Source organism: Dermacentor albipictus, chromosome 3 (assembly GCF_038994185.2).
Source record: "Dermacentor albipictus isolate Rhodes 1998 colony chromosome 3, USDA_Dalb.pri_finalv2, whole genome shotgun sequence".
Taxonomy (NCBI): domain Eukaryota; kingdom Metazoa; phylum Arthropoda; class Arachnida; order Ixodida; family Ixodidae; genus Dermacentor; species Dermacentor albipictus.
The window spans coordinates 104,791,955-104,808,960 of NC_091823.1; the positions used below are offsets into that span (position 1 = coordinate 104,791,955).

The 17,006-nt window shown below is 44.7% G+C and overlaps 1 protein-coding gene across 1 annotated transcript in view; it reads right to left on the bottom strand.

Annotated features, from left to right (window-relative positions):
- The window catches only part of LOC135904912 (uncharacterized), a 37,218-nt gene extending 21,690 nt beyond the window's left edge, over window positions 1–15,528 (bottom strand). The window contains exons 1-4 of the mRNA XM_070535906.1: window positions 15,511–15,528; window positions 15,247–15,312; window positions 13,224–13,316; window positions 6,320–6,421 (exon numbers count right to left, since the gene is read on the bottom strand). Coding sequence (XP_070392007.1) covers window positions 6,320–6,421; window positions 13,224–13,316; window positions 15,247–15,310 — 259 coding nt within the window. The 5' untranslated portion in view covers window positions 15,311–15,312; window positions 15,511–15,528. The remainder of the gene's footprint in view (window positions 1–6,319; window positions 6,422–13,223; window positions 13,317–15,246; window positions 15,313–15,510) is intronic.
- Between the last annotated feature and the right edge of the window lie 1,478 nt (window positions 15,529–17,006).

The following is a 17,006-nucleotide window of genomic DNA, read 5'->3' on the forward strand; positions in this document are numbered from 1 at the left end:
TGCGGTATAAACGCGCCTCTAGTGAATGCGGTGTTGCCTTCGAAACGAGCCGTGGAAAGTTATACTGCGGTGTATATCGGTAATTATGAACATGTAACTTACAGAAGTCGCAATTACGCGAGTAGCGAAGTGCGTTTCCGCTGCATTCCTTCTGCGCTTTCCGCACACGCAGAGCCATCTTGCGGCAAACACAGAAGACCCCCTCCTCTCCATGTACGGCGCTGCCCCGACAGATGGCGCGCCACGCGCGCATTGGAGCTGTGCGAGGTGGGTCGCGGCGCGGACTCTCTCTCCCCTAACAACGCTTCGCCTTGCTCTCTCTGCAGAATCAAGCGTCCTTCCTTTCTTTAGATCACTATCTGTCTATCTCTCTGCCCGTGCCGATCACGACGTTTGGCTGGCGTGCATCATTTCCCCCTCCGAGATACCGAGTTCTTTGGTTCGTTCCGCTTGCTCAGGCGCACGTTTCGTTGCTGCGCCGAACGCCGCGTTGCTCGACCATATGGCTCGACGTTCACCGCGTCCGATGCGGGGCGCCTCGTAAGTGATGGCTGCCCTGTAGCCCATTGTCTTACACCCTTTGGCGGGTCGACGGGAACGCTGTCGCGTTCCACTCTTGAAGGCGAAGCTTAAGCGTCCTCCAATTTTTTAATTTCACAAATGAACGAATCAGAACATGCGCCAACGCTGCGATAAAACTTCGCATGCTCATGCCGCATGCTTGGAACACACGCTATAAAGCACGAACACATGTATAATGCAGCATCTACGACTGCTTGGATGCTCGCGCAGTCTGCAGCAGGTCGCTCGACCACTCTAGACGTATGATTCACACTGTACGATATGTCCTTACTATTAAGTAAAACTATTTTATTTATGGGCAGAAACCTCGCCCAACGAACGAGGTATTCGCGCAACGTATTGATGGATAATGATTTGAACTCTTGTCATAGTAACGCGAAACTCTTATTCTGCAATAAAACAGTGCATACGCTGTTAAGATCGTCTTACGGTTCGTAACTACCTTTTGCTGATAAACCACCGCTTAGAATTACAGTGAGACTGTAGCAGTAAGGTCACATTCACGAAACAAATTGTATAACTGATCTTTAAGTCGGTCTGTAGGCTTAAACACGCACGCACACCTCGCCCTGGCTGTTCCGTCTACCTCGATGCTTGCAGAAACTCCGGCCATGCTGACTTAAATCATTTAAGTATGTCTCACACATACGTTTCCCACTTGGAAGGCGCCAGCTCAGGCAAAAAAGACCGCAAGAGCGAGAAAACAAATGTCAGAAACTGCGACCGGGAGTATGTATCTGATACAGCGCGAAGCCCTCACATAGGCCAGCATGTTGGCTGTCCATAGAATGCGCCACTGCCTGCGCGTTTAGGCGGCGCCCATAAAAGCGCGGTCTATAGCCATCCAATGATTTACTATCGCAATCGACGCTTCAACTTTCGTGTGAGAAGGTGACCTATTTTTTCATTTGCGATGCGCTTGATTAGTGGAAATAATTAGAAAGAACGAAGAGTTCGGAACGGTTCTGAAGACATTTACTAGACGTAGTTAAGAATTTAGTGTGCAGGTCTAAAAAGACAAGGCATATCCGAATCTTGTTCGGACAAGGACCTTGTAAAAAAGGTGTTAGGATACTAAGGCACGGGCGAAGTCGAGGCGAAAGAACCCACGCGGATCATTGGCATTTATTAATATTTTCTCGATGCATCCGAAATTCTTGGCTTCGACTGACAAATGACTATCTTAAATCCGAAATCAATGACACAGAATTGAGTCTCACAGAACTTGCCGTGTTATTTACTAATCGAAACTAGTGACTTGAGCGACATGGGTATTATGATCATGTAATTAGTTTTAAGTACTTTTTACGTTAAAAAAATTCTACTTTCTAAACTATCTCGACTATAATATTGCGCTGTTCCTGATTTGGCACCGTATGCTGGGGGCCTGTTTTGTATTGCATCAATTTATAACACGTTCGAGAAGCGTGTCTATCTGTATCGTTTCAGAATACGTGACTGTTGTGAAGAACAAATAAAATGAGGAAATAAATAATGTTCGAGGAGCGATAAATAGTGATTCTAGCATAAAAATACTTGTACAAAGTCACCGGAATCAGGAAGCAACCATTTCTGCTGTTAAATACGGTACCAGAAACGATAGCACACCGTGTTATAATCATCAATTTACATTTATTAATACCTATACATAACGAACACCTACAGTAAATTGAGAATCTGCTAATTTCATTGATGTGCATCTATCTACAGTGGAACAAACTGCGTAACCCCATACCTATATTTGTTGCGCGATTACTAATATCCCTCTTGAATGCTTACACAATGCTTTATGCAGTTCTTTATACCTGTACTCGAACACTTACGGCATAAAGACACCAATTATTATACAGATACCTTTATTGAAAGTGCAATGATTATTGAAGACCTCAATGTTGCACGTGCGCTATCCAGAAAGTTCAGTGCGACTGATGATTGTTGAGGTTGTTAAAAAGCAGGCACATCACCATCGTCGACTCAGCCGACCAGCGGTTGGTTTCTGCTTTGGTGAAATGATTGTAAAATGAGAAGATAATACTTTATTGATGACAATACTTTTAGTCCCTTGTAGTTTCATATCTTATAGTTATATTACTTTTAATATTGCTTGGTGCCATAGGCTAAAAACAAGGGATACCACTCGCTTCTAGTCAAAGGTAGAAAAAAAATTACGGTGGAACCCCTGTCCCGATGACTGTCGAAGTTAATGCGATTAGCATTAAGGTAATTTAGGGAGACACCGCATTCATGAAGACTTCTTTATTTTAAATCTTTTGTGGGTAAGTAGGCTCAGAATCCCAGTCGCTATAATACACCCACACGCCACAACAAAGCTTCCCTAAAGATGGCCTCCCGACCCCCTCCCCTTTAGTCGCACTCGCCCCGCACCACTCTGTCTGCACGAAGAAGGTTGGTGTGCCCCTACGGCAGACACAGAGAAAACTTCATTACACGCGGCCTCCACGTCACAACCAGTTTTGTGCCATTGACATCGCAAGTTTGCACTGCAATATTTCTGACTTCGAATGAACTACGACGCTATTAGATAGGCGTATACTTCAGACCTAAATCTTTTATTTGGTCCAAGCCGAAGAGGTGTAGATTGACATTGCAAAAAGGCACACTACCAAGCGCAAAAACACAGCTTTGGGATCTAAAAAGCAGTCATCGGGACTATGCTTGAAAAAATAAAGTCGACGAGGCGCAGGTGGACATTGGATTAGGGCACATTGCCGCGCACATGAATCTCTCCGGGAACCGCAACATGGTCACGTGGCGCAACTTATAGACGCTGTCGGGATTCATCGTTCAAGTCGGTGAGGTGCAGATGTATATTAGAATAAGGCACGCTACCAAACACATGGACTTCTCTCTGAACCGCGAAGCTGCCATAAGGAACAACTTATGGACCTGATGGGAATTCTTGGTCCAAGCTCGCGACGGAAGGGGGCAGCTCTAAAAAAGTTGTAGTTTCACACGAAAGGCGAAGCATCGATCGCGATAGCAAATTAGCAGAAAGCTATACGAAGTAGTGATAGTAGTTTTATCGGCCGTGTTAATTTGCAAACATTGACTTGCTAACTAAAGTAACAAGCATGATATCACGCACACACAGGTAAACACGAACACATCACGCTAAATGAACGCAGAAACTCGCTGTTAAAACGCAGGAGTTAAAAGACCGGAAGCACCAGCGAAAGAATTGAGATTCGTGCTGTCTTTCGCTTCCACGCAGCCTTCCTCCTTCATGCGGCAGATTGAGCTGCGATCGGGGGCTGAACCTCGCAAGCTTTAACTCGCATGTACGGCGCGTGGCGACGGTGTTATCATGTTTGGACTTTATACGGAACATCACGGCGACGCCGATGGCAGAAATTCGCTTCGAGTGTCCATATAATTTTTATCGCAATAAGTCGCACTGCCAAGCACATGAAGAATTCTCTGGAAACAGCGAAGTGGTCATGGGGTACGACTAATTGATGCCGTAGGAATGCTTGGCTGAAGTCAAGAGGTCCAGGTGCAGATTGAAATGAACAACACTGCCAAGGGCACATGTACCTCTTTGGGATGGACGAGGCGGTTATGGTACACAACTCAGGGAAGCTTTGGGAATTCTTTGTGCAAGTTGACGAGGTGTGTGTGTGTGGGGGGGGGGCGCATTAAATAAGGCGCATTGCCAAGCACACGTATTTCCCTAGGAACCGTCAAGTAGTTACGGGGCACGACTTATTGACGTTGTAGGAATTCTTGGCTCAAGTCAAGAGGTCCTGCTGGAGAATGGGATAAAGAACATTGTCAAGCGCATAGACCTCTCGGGGATCCACAAAGTTATCATGAGATACAACTTATGGAAGCAGTGGGAATTCTTGGTTGAACTGAACGAGGCACGGTGAGCTTTAAATAAGACACACTGCCAGGCACATGGACTTCACTGAGAACCACCAAGTGGTCATGGGGCGCGACTTATTGATGATTTCGGAATACTGGGCTGAAGTGAACAGGTCAAGGTATATACTGGAATAAAGAACCCGGCAAATCACATAGACGTCTTTGGGATCCATGAAGCGGTTATGAGACAAACCTTGCGAAAGCTGTGGGAATTCGTGGTTCAACTTGACGATGTGCAAAGGGAACATTAAATAAGGCGCACTTCCAAGCACATGGACTTCCCTCGGAAGCTCGAAGTGGCCGCGGGGAATGACTTATTGGCATTTAAGAATGCTTGGCTCAAGTTAAGAAGTCCAAGTGGAGATCGGAATATAGAACACTACGAAGTTCATGGATCTCTGTTGAATCCCCGAAACGGTTATGAGCCACAACATACGGAAGCAATGGGAATTCTTGGTCCAAGTTAACGAGGTACAGGGGGAGCTTTAAGTAACCCACACTGACGAGCACATGGACTTTTCTGGGAACCGCAAAGTGATCACGGGGCACGATTTATTGATATTACAGGAACTCTTGACTCAAGTGAAGAGGTCCAGGTGGAGATTGGAATAAACAACACTGCCAAACGCATGGGCTCCTTTGGGATCCACGAAGCGATTATGAGGCACAACTTACGGAAGCTGTTGCCATTAAGCACGAATTATTGGCATTGTAGGAAATCTTGGATGATGCCGAAGAGGTCGACGGGGAGATTGGAATGCACAACACTGCCAAGCAGCTAGGCCTCTTTGGAATCCGCGAAGTGGTCTTGAGGAAGAATTTACGGACGCTGTGCGTGCTCTGGGTGTGAGTGTAGGACGCTGTCGGTGCCGGGACAAAACGAGAGTCGCGACGGGTCATGGATGGATGCCCGAATGCTCCCAATGTACATGTTAATGAACGTCAAGAAGGCCTTGTAAGATAAGAAAAAGCATCACGCTTTCTGCGATGCATACCCATGCGCACTATTTTTGGTGCTTTTTTTTTACAAAACTGCCGAGATTGAAGTAAAGAAGGAATCTCCAAACCAATCTTTTTTTTGGTAATGTGGTTTATTTAAACATAATAATAATGCACGGCACCAATACTTGGTATGTAAGAGTTGAGCACAAGCTTAGCGTGCATCTGTTCTTGCCATTACATGTTCCTGCGAGTGATTTCGCTTCTTTAAATAGAACATTTGCTTTGGAAAGCGACCATTGCTTGAGTTCATCATTTTGAAATGTTATTATACTAATACCGATCTTTAGGCTGCCAGACAGCAAAACCACAGCTATCTTCCCGGTTTTTCTGCGAGACAAGAGAACCCACAATTTCTCCCCTATATTTCCCTTTTAGAATAACACCTGATTTTTGGCTCCGGAATTCCTAATAATATAAAAGGCTAAAATGAAGGATTGTAGTCATAAAGAATGCCTGTTGGCCGAGGTTGAGGAGTTTGGGCCATTATGGCAGGAAGCGAAGGAAAACGTGCGAATTTTAATGAATGCTTAGTATCGAGGCAAGTATATCCAGTGGGTCCAGTAAAATCTTACAAGGGAAAATTGACGTAAAATATATGCAAATTCATTTTCAGGGCAATAGGCAGGGAAGAAAGACAATATGCTGACCAGTTAGCGCAGTACCCCAGCGTCTATGTTTGCTTCAAATAACGAGGAATATTGTCACTTACGCGTGATAGACTCAGAACATCTAGGAAAATCACAACAAGTATCAACAAATGTATAAATTAACCATTGCAGTGCACTTCATAACAGCTCCACATTACATTGTGCTCGAAGGGTATACGTTTTCAAGTTATTATTGCACTCACCACAGTAGCAATCGCAGTAAGTGTGCCTGTCACAGCACGTCAGGACATAGCGTGACTTACAGTACGCTTGCCACGCCTCTCGACAAGATTGGTTCTTCGGAGCTGAAAAAAGAGGGGAAAAAGCTGATTGGACAAAGGCACAGAAACTATTTTCGTTGAATTTTTAGGGGCTACTGGAAAGCACGGTATACGGAGTCTTATTTATATGCAATAAAACTAAAGAACCGGTGTCCCGGACGTTGTATTGCCGAAAGACATCACCAAATTTAGGAACAATTCATAAAAACGGTTAATGGTAGTGTAGGTTTAATAATACAGAAAAGTGAACGGTATGTTTGAAGGGCGAAAAATGGTGTTTCATTCAAGCTTAGCGCATTATGTGCAATTTTGTTTGATTAAATTTGAACTTTAGGGTAGTGCTTAACGAAACCCTGAGGCTCTCTGCATGAATTACTCGAGGGTGCCCATGAATATCTATAACTGCAGATGTACGTCAATATAACATAGGCCTTTCTTGAAACTGGGTGCTCAGCCAGAGCTTGACATTACTGTACTTTATTTCATCAACGCTGAGTTCTACGGACCTGGATCTGTATTGACATACTTTACAATACGTATGAGAGCGTTCCCTTATCCGCTGGTGTTCAGGTACCTGGTAGTCAGATAGCCGGCCACGGAATATTGCTACCAACGTAATGGTCGTTCCCAGGGAGAGCTTATGTAAAAGATGTTCATTAGATGCAAATTCTGTTTCTTTGGACTTCACAGTGTCTTCTCATGAGGGCTCTATAACAGGAGAATGTGCATAATTTCGCATCCATCATTGGGAAGTATGCACTTTCACGCCCTGGCACTTTAATTCCTGCGACTTCCCTAACCGGCAGGTCTGCTGATGATAATTACAGCTGCACTTTTATATATTGTTAACTTTACGCTGGAAGCAGGATAAGCTGTCTAAAGTAATGACGATGGTAAAATACACCTTCCATGAGTATGGCGCCTTGGCTAGCTTCTCTGAGGCGAAAAGGAAGTGCGAAGAGAAAGTTGAAAACTGTGATCCGGAGCTCGGAAGAATGTCAGTGTCAGGAAGGCTGTGTGTCCTCTGCTACTTTTTTTATTCGCCAGTATACGAGGTTCTCAAGAGTTTAGGAACAAGCACAAACAATTTAGACACTGAACATTAATATTTAAATATGACTCATTAGATTGGCTTGAGGGGTTGGCTCATTCTAATGACTGAATGCTCAATGCACGAAATTGGGAAGCAATACACGACACAAGAGGACGCTCTTTCTGTGCCTCTTCTTGTGTGGTTTCCTATTTCCTAATTTTGCGCATTGATTAGTCAGGCATTTAAATATAAAATTTTTCACAATAGAAGGCAACAGGCACCTAATGTTTGCCAAGTGATACTTGCAAAATACTGGAGAGGACATTTTCTCCTGGAGCAGTTGAAACATTTCGCAAGCGGTTATATTCTTATAGGCCACCACCACGAGTCTTGTGCAACAAAGATATTCCAGATTTTGATAACCCATTTCAATCGGTTATCTCTAGGAACGACAATAGTTCCGAATAGCCTTTTAGATATAGTATTGAAAATTTTAATTGCAGTTCTAATGAACGCGTACATTAACGCAAATGAGACTAAGGCAGTTTTATCTACAAAATAAAGAACTGTAAATTGCACGCATTTATAACGCAAGGATCCTGCAGATATCCCATGGCCCTCAGTCCCGAGTGGCTGTGGTGTACCACACCAAGGTTCAGTTCAGTTCAGTTTTATTTCCTTAAAGACCCCTTTGCTAGGGATATTACATACGGGGTGGGTACAGTTGATAACGCAAACATAAACACAGGTATACAGAAAAATTTGTACATGAAAGATACATTTTCGTAAGTGCATAAAAACAGAAAGAATGACGCGTGAAAAAGCAGGTTATTGATTAGCCAATAAAGACACATTTTCTAAATACTATGTCGGGCAAGTGATTGCAGCGACGTGGTGGGGAAGGGTGTTCCAATCTGATGCTGTGCGAGAAAAAAAAAAAGATGAGGAAAATGTAGTGGCGTGGGAGCATGGGCGTAAGACTTGTAATGGGTGCCCAGTTCGTAGCGATATGCGCGCGAATGGTGTGATATATGGCTCGTGAAATAACGAACTGTAAAAGAAATGCTGAAACAGGCAAAGGCTGGCAGTAGTGCGGAAACGTGCGAGTGGCTGTAGATCAGATTTTACTTTTACGGATGATAAGGTTACATTGTATGAGTAGGATGAATGGATGTATCTGACGACGCGGTTTTGAAAGGACTCGAGTTCGTTAACTAGATAGAGTTGATATAGGTTCCAGATGGGTGATGCGGATTCAACTTTCGGTCTGATAAGGGATTTGAAAGCTAGGAGTTTTACGTTTTGCGAGCCGTCATGCAAGCGTCGTCTCATGAAGCCAATAGTTCGGTTAGCTGATGAAAGTACGTTGGAAATATGCGTACCCCAACTGAGATCACGAGAAAGTGTGACGCCCAAGTACTTAAATAATTCTGCGGATTCTGAGGGAACGTCGACTATTGTATAAGAGGACAGGAAAGGGTTACGTCGACGGGTAAAAGATATGTGTTCACGTTTGTTGGGATTAAGAGTCATCAGCCAATCTTCACTCCAAGACTGCAAGTTGTTAAGACCTTGTTGTAAGGTGTTTTCGTCAGTAGCATTAGAAACTTGATGGTAAATCACGCAGTCGTCGGCGAAAATTCCTATCTTACATGATACGTGCTGGGTTAACTCATTAATATACATTAAAAAGAGAAGAGGAAGAACTGATCCCAGAGGGACTCTAGAAGTTACAGGGAGAAAAGGGGATGATTTGTCATTTACACAAACGAATAGGTAGGGAATTGGGCTCGGTGGCTGTGCCACGACACTGTCGTCTAACCCACTGGTTTTCGCCATGCAGATGATCGCAGCTGCCCTTTCGCACGCACTGCTGCCCGCACTGGCGGCTGCTTGTTCTCGGACTCCCTCGGAGCACGCGCCTTTTTGCCACCGCTTTTCGGATCAGCGGGGCGTCGCACATGACTGCGCCTTTCCGGTTACTTATGTACTGCCAGCACAGCAATGGATGCTCGATTCATCGTGGGCTCCTGGATCTACATCGACGATCTCCAGCTCGTCGACTATAAAAGACAGCCTACCGCTCCGGCCGCTCTGTGGGCTCGGTGGCTGCGCCACGACACTGTCGTCTAACCCACTGGTTTTCGCCATGCAGGTTGGTACAAGGCACAGCCTTTTTGCTAGGAGGTGTAGCGACTATTGTCTGGTTCAGCTCCCGAGCCCCCATTGCTGCCTTGCTCTTATTGGTGAATCTGTGTGTGTGTGTGGGGGGGGGGGGATTCGCCGCTTACTAATACTCTCTGGCGACGTTGAAACTAACCCGGCACCCGACACGAATGTTGTGTTGAAAGAATTGCAGATTTCAGCCAGTCAGAGTACACTAATCAGCGAAGTTCAAGGCTTAAAAAGTCAGATTTTAAACACTGATAAGATTCTAATGAACTTGAATAAACGAATGACCGACCTGGAACATCATTACCAGGCCATGATACCACTTCGAAATGTATTAGAAATTGTCAAATATGCCACTGCTCAAGCTGCCAGCGTGATATTTGGCCTCGAAAATAGCTTAGACGATGAAGACAACCGGTCCCGAATGAATAATCTAATTTTCTATGGCCTTCCTGATACTAAACCAGAAGAAACCTTGGCACAATCAGAAAAGTTGATCATTGATGAAATCACGGATATCATGAAGGTAAATTTTGAGTCCAAAGATATCGAACGTGCTCATCGCCTTGGACGCTATTCACCTAACCGGCACCGTCCCATCATTATCAAATTTAAAACGAAAGAATCAGTCCTGTCTAACGGCCGCATACTGAAAGGCACAAATTATAGCGTGAGCGAAGATTTAGCGTGATTATCATTTAGCACAATTATAGCGTGAGCGAAGGTCCGACTTACGACGCGGCACAGGTTGCTCAGAATTCCTGGGTCCGGACGTACCGGATCCAGACATGCCTCCGACGTTTAAACAGGCGAACCCTCTCGAGTGAGGCTGGTTTAGTAGAGCTCTTTAAGGAATTATCAGGCATTGCCTGGGATAAAAAAATAGCCTAAGGGAGGCTAGTACAACTCGTGAGGCTTATACAGTGCGGGCTAACCGCCCCGTCCTCTGCTTCAGAGGTCTTCTAGGTAAGAGAGTACGGGGTAGCATTTTTTATTCATAAGGACATAGCGGGCAACACTGAAGACTTCTACTGCTTAAAGAGAGTGTAGCAGTGGTCGTAACAATGCTCAATAGGCGGCATGAATTATGTTAGTACAAGCCTACGCTTCTACGTCCAGTCATGATGATGAAGAAATAGAACAGTTTTATGGAGATGTTGAACTAGCACTAAGAAAGGTGAGAACTCGGTATACTGTGGTCATGGGCGACTCCAATGCAAAGGCAGGGAAAAAGCAGGCTTGGGCACAAGCAACTGGCAACAATGGCATCGATTCAAGGAACACTACAGGCGAGAATTTGGTAGAATTCACTGAAAGGAATAGACTCTGAATAATGAATACTTTCTTCAGGAAGCGCAGTAACATAAAGTGGACTTAGGAAAGCCCTAATGAAGAAACAAGAAATCAAATAGATTTCACACTTTCTGCCGATCCCAGTATAGCGCATTATGTAGAAGTGTTAGGTAGGATAGAGTGCAATGACCATAGCTTAGTGAGGCCCAGGATTTCTGTCAATTTGAATAGAGAAAGCGTAAAATTAGTCAAGAAGAAGTAGGCCAACCTAGACACAATAAGTAAGCAGACGAATTAAGGCTGGAGCTTGCAAACAAGTATGCAGATTTAGAACAGGAAGATGAAGATAACATAGAGGGAATGAATGAAACCGTAACTGGGTTGATTTCAGAAGCAGCAATTGAAGTGGGAGGTAAGGCACCAAGGCAAACAGCAGGTAAGCTCGCCCAAGTAACGAATGATCTAATAACGAAACGATAAAGCATGAAAGCACCTCTAGAGATCAGACAGAATTCGCTGAACCGTGAAAACTGATCATCAAGAAGAACATAATGTATATTCGAAATTACAAGGTGGGAAAGATTAAGTACGCATTAAAAAATAACCGCAGCATAAAATCAGTGATAAGAAAAATTTGCATAGGACTAGGCAAGATGTATGCACTGAAAGATAAACCGGGTAACGTAATCAGCAATTTCGATGATGTAGTAAGGGCACAATAATAATTATACACTAACCTGTGCAGTACGAGGAGCAGCCACGGTTCCTTCATTCGTAGTGATGAACAGTATAGAGAGGCCCCTTCTATAACTAGTGATGAAGTTGGAAGCACCTTGGAAAAAGGACCTCAGGAAAAGATGCCATAGAAGATAGAAAAACAGTCGAATTAATGAAAGATGGAGGAGTTATCATGCTTGATTAGTTTGCGATTCTTTATACGAAATGCCTCACGACTTCAAGTACACCAATGAGCTAGAAGAATGCCAATGTTATATTAATCCATAAAAAAGGATACGTCAAAGAGTTCAAGAAATATAGGCGCATCAGCTTGCTTTTCGTATTGCATTAATATTTAGCAAGATAATTTCCAGTAGAATCAAGGCGAAACTTCACTTCAATCAACCAAGAGAACTGGCGGGCTTCAGGAATATGTATGTTACAATGGATCACAGAAATGTCATCAATCAGGCAATCAGAAATTGGCGTAGCACAGTCAACCTCTGTATGACTCTCATAAATGATGAAAAGGCATTTGATTCAGGAAAGATACTTGCAGTCACAAAGACACTGCGTAATCAAAGAATAGAGGAGGCGTACATGAATATATTGGGAAATATCTACAAAGATCCCACAGCGGCCTTGGTTCTACACAAGACAAGTAGAAAGCTACTCATCAGGAAAAGAGCCAGGCAAGGAGACACAATCTCTCCAAGTTATTCACTGCATGTTTAGAAGTATTCAAGAAATATTCAAACTGGAAACGCTTAGGAGTGAGTAGAAATGGCGAATATTTCAGCAACCTTCGGTTTGTAGATGAGATTTCAGCAACACTGTGGACGAATTACAACAAATAATTGAGGAACTCAACCAAGAAAGTGTAAGAGTGGGTTTGAAGAATAATATGCAGAAGACAAAGATAATGTTGAATAGCCTGGCAAGAGAACAAGGATTCAGGATCAGCAGTCAGCCTCAATAGTCTGTAGAGGAATGCGTTTATATAAGTAAATTGCCCACACGGGACCATGATCATGAGAATGAAATTTACAGAAGGATAAAAATAGCTTGCAGAGTGTACGGTAAGCACTACCAAATCCCAAGTGGAAGCTTGCCAGTGTTATTTTTTTAAAAAGTGCACAATCATTGTAATTTAGCGGTACTAACACATGGGGCAAGAACTTGGAGGTAAACAACCTCGAGAACAAGGATAACTCAAAAACCGATGGAACGAAAAGTGTTAGGCGTAACGTTAAGAAACAGAAAGAGAACGGTGTGGATCAGAAAGCAAACGAGGATAGCCGGTATTATAGTTGACTTTAAGAGAAACAATGGAACTAAGCAGGACATGTAATGCGTGGGGTAAATAACCGATGAACCATTAGATTTACAGAATGGGTGCGAACGGAAGGGGAGCGCAGGCGAGGACGGCATAAACCTAGGCGAGGGGGTGAAAGGAGGAAACTTCCAAGCGCAAGTTCGAATCAGCTAGTGCAAGACAGGGGTAATTGGAGATCACCGGGAGAGGCGTTCGTTGTGCAGTGGACGTAAAAATATGTTTCTGCTACAGATGAGGACGACACAAGTAAACTGTTTAAAAACTGGAATACTTGCTGCATTGGAAATAGGTCTGGTTGTTTTTTTCGAAGCAGCTAGGTCTCCTGTTTCCGGTGCATTCACGTTCCCGTCCGCGACACGTAAAGTAACCTAGGACAGGAAGAAATGGTAAAAAAAGATAAGAAGGTGCGATGTGCTCATTTAGATAAATCAATAGTCGTTGAACAACTGTCTCTTAAGATCCACTGAGAGTAACCGCGCACTTACTCATACGTATGAGTTCTTTAGGGCAGTGTTGCATATTCGCGGGTGTACGCAACAGCGGCTGTACTTTTATAGCGATACCAGTTGTATGAAAACTCCAGGCAAATTTCCGTTGTCTTCGTCGAAAATGGTGTCGTAGCGATGAGGTTCCATATAAAGTCACCGTGAAATAACATTGCAGCCGCGCGCCGTATTTTGTAGGTGCGAAGGAAAGCACGTGAGGACGAGCCAGAAAGATCGCGCGTGGCTTAGTGCGGCGGTGTCTCCTCGCACACGCAAAGGTGCAAGGTGGTGAAGGTGCGCACCAAATTTTGGCACATGCAAGGGAGGGAGCGGGGCAGTGGCGTAGCAACAGGGGGGGCCGGGGGGCCGTGGGCCCCGGGTGCACGGGGCCAGTAGGGAAGGGGGGGGGGGTGTCATATACGTCTGAAGACGCCCGAAAATTGTCGATATCCTCGCCTTCATCGACTACACCCGGGGGGGGGGGGTTGACAGAAGGGCTAAGGGCCCCGGGTGCCAGACGACCTAGCTACGCCACTGGAGCGGGGAGACGTGTGCGTACTAGGAGGTGGGAATAAAAAGGGGTGGGGGCATTGTAGAACGCGTCTGCGCTTCTGCTACGGCCGTGGCTGTGCATGGCGCGGATAAACGCGGCCGCACGCGTCTTGGAGGTAATCTGCGTTGGTTTCGAAGACTAGTCGACCAGAGATAGTTTATGGCTTCATGTGCACTGCGTTCTCACGCGCCTGGTTCGGGTTGAAGCCTGAGGCAGCACAAAGGGGAATCCGCTCGTCGTTGCTGCCGCTTTTCATTACGCCAACACTCTACCATCGAGTGTCCGCGGTCATCATGTGAGATGTGCTCATGTTTGCCGACGTGCACGTGACACTGTGCTGGTTAATTTGATTAGTAAGCGAACGTTTACAGCACATTACATAGGTAACAAATTTACTAATCTTACTGCGTATAACTGTCTAACAACTTGCTATCGCAATCAGTGCTTTGGCGCTCGGTCCAAACTGCGATATTTATATCTTGAAAAAGCATAAGAATAGTGCTGCTGAAGTAAAAACGTGGTTTGTGTTTCTCTCGGCTGTTAGGGACACGTGCTCAACCTAATTAAAGGCTACTGGTACATCGTATGTCTTTAGGCCTGTAAGAAAATATGCTGCAAGTGGGTATTTATGTTACGCGCATTATGTCTAAATAGAGCCCCCACCGCCTTAGAAGAGGCTTGCCGTATCACTATGGCATTTCAAGGCCGCTTATAACATCAGCAGTCATGATAATCTTTTCCAAGATGAATTTAGTTTAGATCATTTATGATGGCACTCCTTCATAGCGAAAGCAAGAGCAGCTGTGCTGCACAGACAAGGACAAATGTTCGTATTTCCTGTTACAGAATTTGTTCGAGTGACAGTATTGTTACATATTCTCATATGCTAATGAGACACTCTTAACGGACTTATGCTTAGTTTAATAAAACTTTTGTCATATCAAGCTCAAGGAAACATTAAGGTCACTTAGTGTGTTCCCGACGGGTATGATGGTCAGCTTGAGTGCGCAAAGTTAGCGTTATGCTCAGCTTCAGCAGTTGAGTAGAAGTCCAAAAAGTGGTAACTATTCATTGTTTTATGCTTAAGAGTTTGGTATAAGAGATAGCTTTTCGGCGCTATATTTTCACTGCAGGATTGATATATACCACTGCTCATGATAGCTTGCAAGAAAGGGTAGATGGAGCAGTGCAATAGCTAAATTGAATATTGCCTTAAAAGCGCATAAATTGTTTTGAACACTCAATGCCAAACGTACTTGCCTGAAGTTACTCCGGCAATGATCAGAGCCAGCATGACACGCATAAATGGGTAGCTCTTAGCCATGGCTGAAAAAAAGGGTGAAGAATAGACATTTTGAGAAGAGGTAATCAAAAAGAAAATTTAGAAGACTTCGTCGAAATTGTTGGCGTACGGCAGTGCAATACTATAGATCCAGAAAAACAAGAATGAGGAGGAACTGATACAAACGCATGATAAAAGTCACGATTACAAAAGGGCGATAGAAAGAGGTATGCTGTGTTCACCAAGAGTGGATGAATCTGGGAAAGTGTTTTGATGTACGACCCTCGATGGATGCCTGCACCCCAGTCGTGCTCCTCGACACGACGAAGCTCATGTTGCCTTGCTTGCTTTTCTATAAGGAACTAATTTGGTTTTTTTGTTTGTAGCCTATCTCTTGTTCTCGAGTTATATTGCTTCAGACATTATTTCGTCTATTTTAAATATTCGTTAAGCAGCGTGACCTGCAGTGACCATCCGGACTTTGCTTTAAAGCGACGCTTTCTTTGCGAACGCCCCTGCGCCTGTCTTGCTGATGGTTGCTGCCGCCTGGTGCTGCTGTTGCTGCTGGTGCGTTGACGCCGAGCAGCTCACTCTAGGGGAAGATGACTGGGATGGTGATGATGATTTCCTGGCATCCCGGAGGCCGCGTCAAGTGGTCACCTAGCCTGCTCGAGTTACTCAGGTATGTTACACACGTATTACATTTTTGCATTTTTGTATGCATCTCTCTAATCATTTTTCTCTTCCCCAAAACTTCTCTATCTACTTTATATTGCTTCTTGGGCTTGTAACAAGTCCGGTTGTACAATTTTCTTCTCTGTTTTTTAACGCCAATACTCTAAACGTCCATTGCTTATTTCGACTGCTAACCGGTTCATGCTTCCATCCGCTTTAAATCAGATGCGGGACGGTGGTGCCACCTAGGAGCGATTACTGGCATTATTTCAGCCGCAGCAGTGAAAGGTAGACGGGAAACTGGCCTGAGCCATGGTGTAAGAAGTATACAGAGAGTTCGATTTCACTTTGTGTTTACATTGAATAAACGCAAACACGTGTTCCAGCACTACTTATTCACTTACTTAAGGAGCTTAACTGTATACAGATTCCGAGAAAGCACTTTGGCTTAATAGCGCAGCTATTAAGCACCCGTTCCTGCGCTGCGTGTCGGCGTACCTGGGCGGTGTTGGCGTAACCGAGCGAACGAGCAGCGGGAAAGATGAAAGAGCGAACGCGGAGCGAAGCGGGGAACGAAAAAAAAAACAGACCTCTCGCCCTCGTGAGAGCTCTTTAGCTCTCGCGGGGGCCAGAGCGAAGAAAGCGCAAGAAGAAAAGCAGAGTAGGAGGCTAAAGCGGAGAGCGGAAAAAAGCGGAGGGGAGGCGGCCTGCTCATGTGCTGAGTTGTCGGCGGCCACGGCAGCGGAAGCCGTGGCCGCCGACAACTGAACAAGTTTTGAGGGGTGTCTGAGCCATTGCATTCGTCTTATTTGACGGTCGGACAAGTTTCTCGTTGGGGAGGTACAGAAGTGCTTACGCATTTAAAACATATACATATATCTGCGTATTACTCCAGGGAAGGTACACAGAGGGGGACGTGGTTAACACAATATCATGATGACAGAGCTATCTCGCAGCAAAGGTGTGGTTCGCCATTGGCTACGACGTCGTTTCTCTCTGTCAGCAGAGGGACGCGCGCGATAGTCTTTCTTCGACTTCGCAATAAGGTGAAAAATTTGTCCCT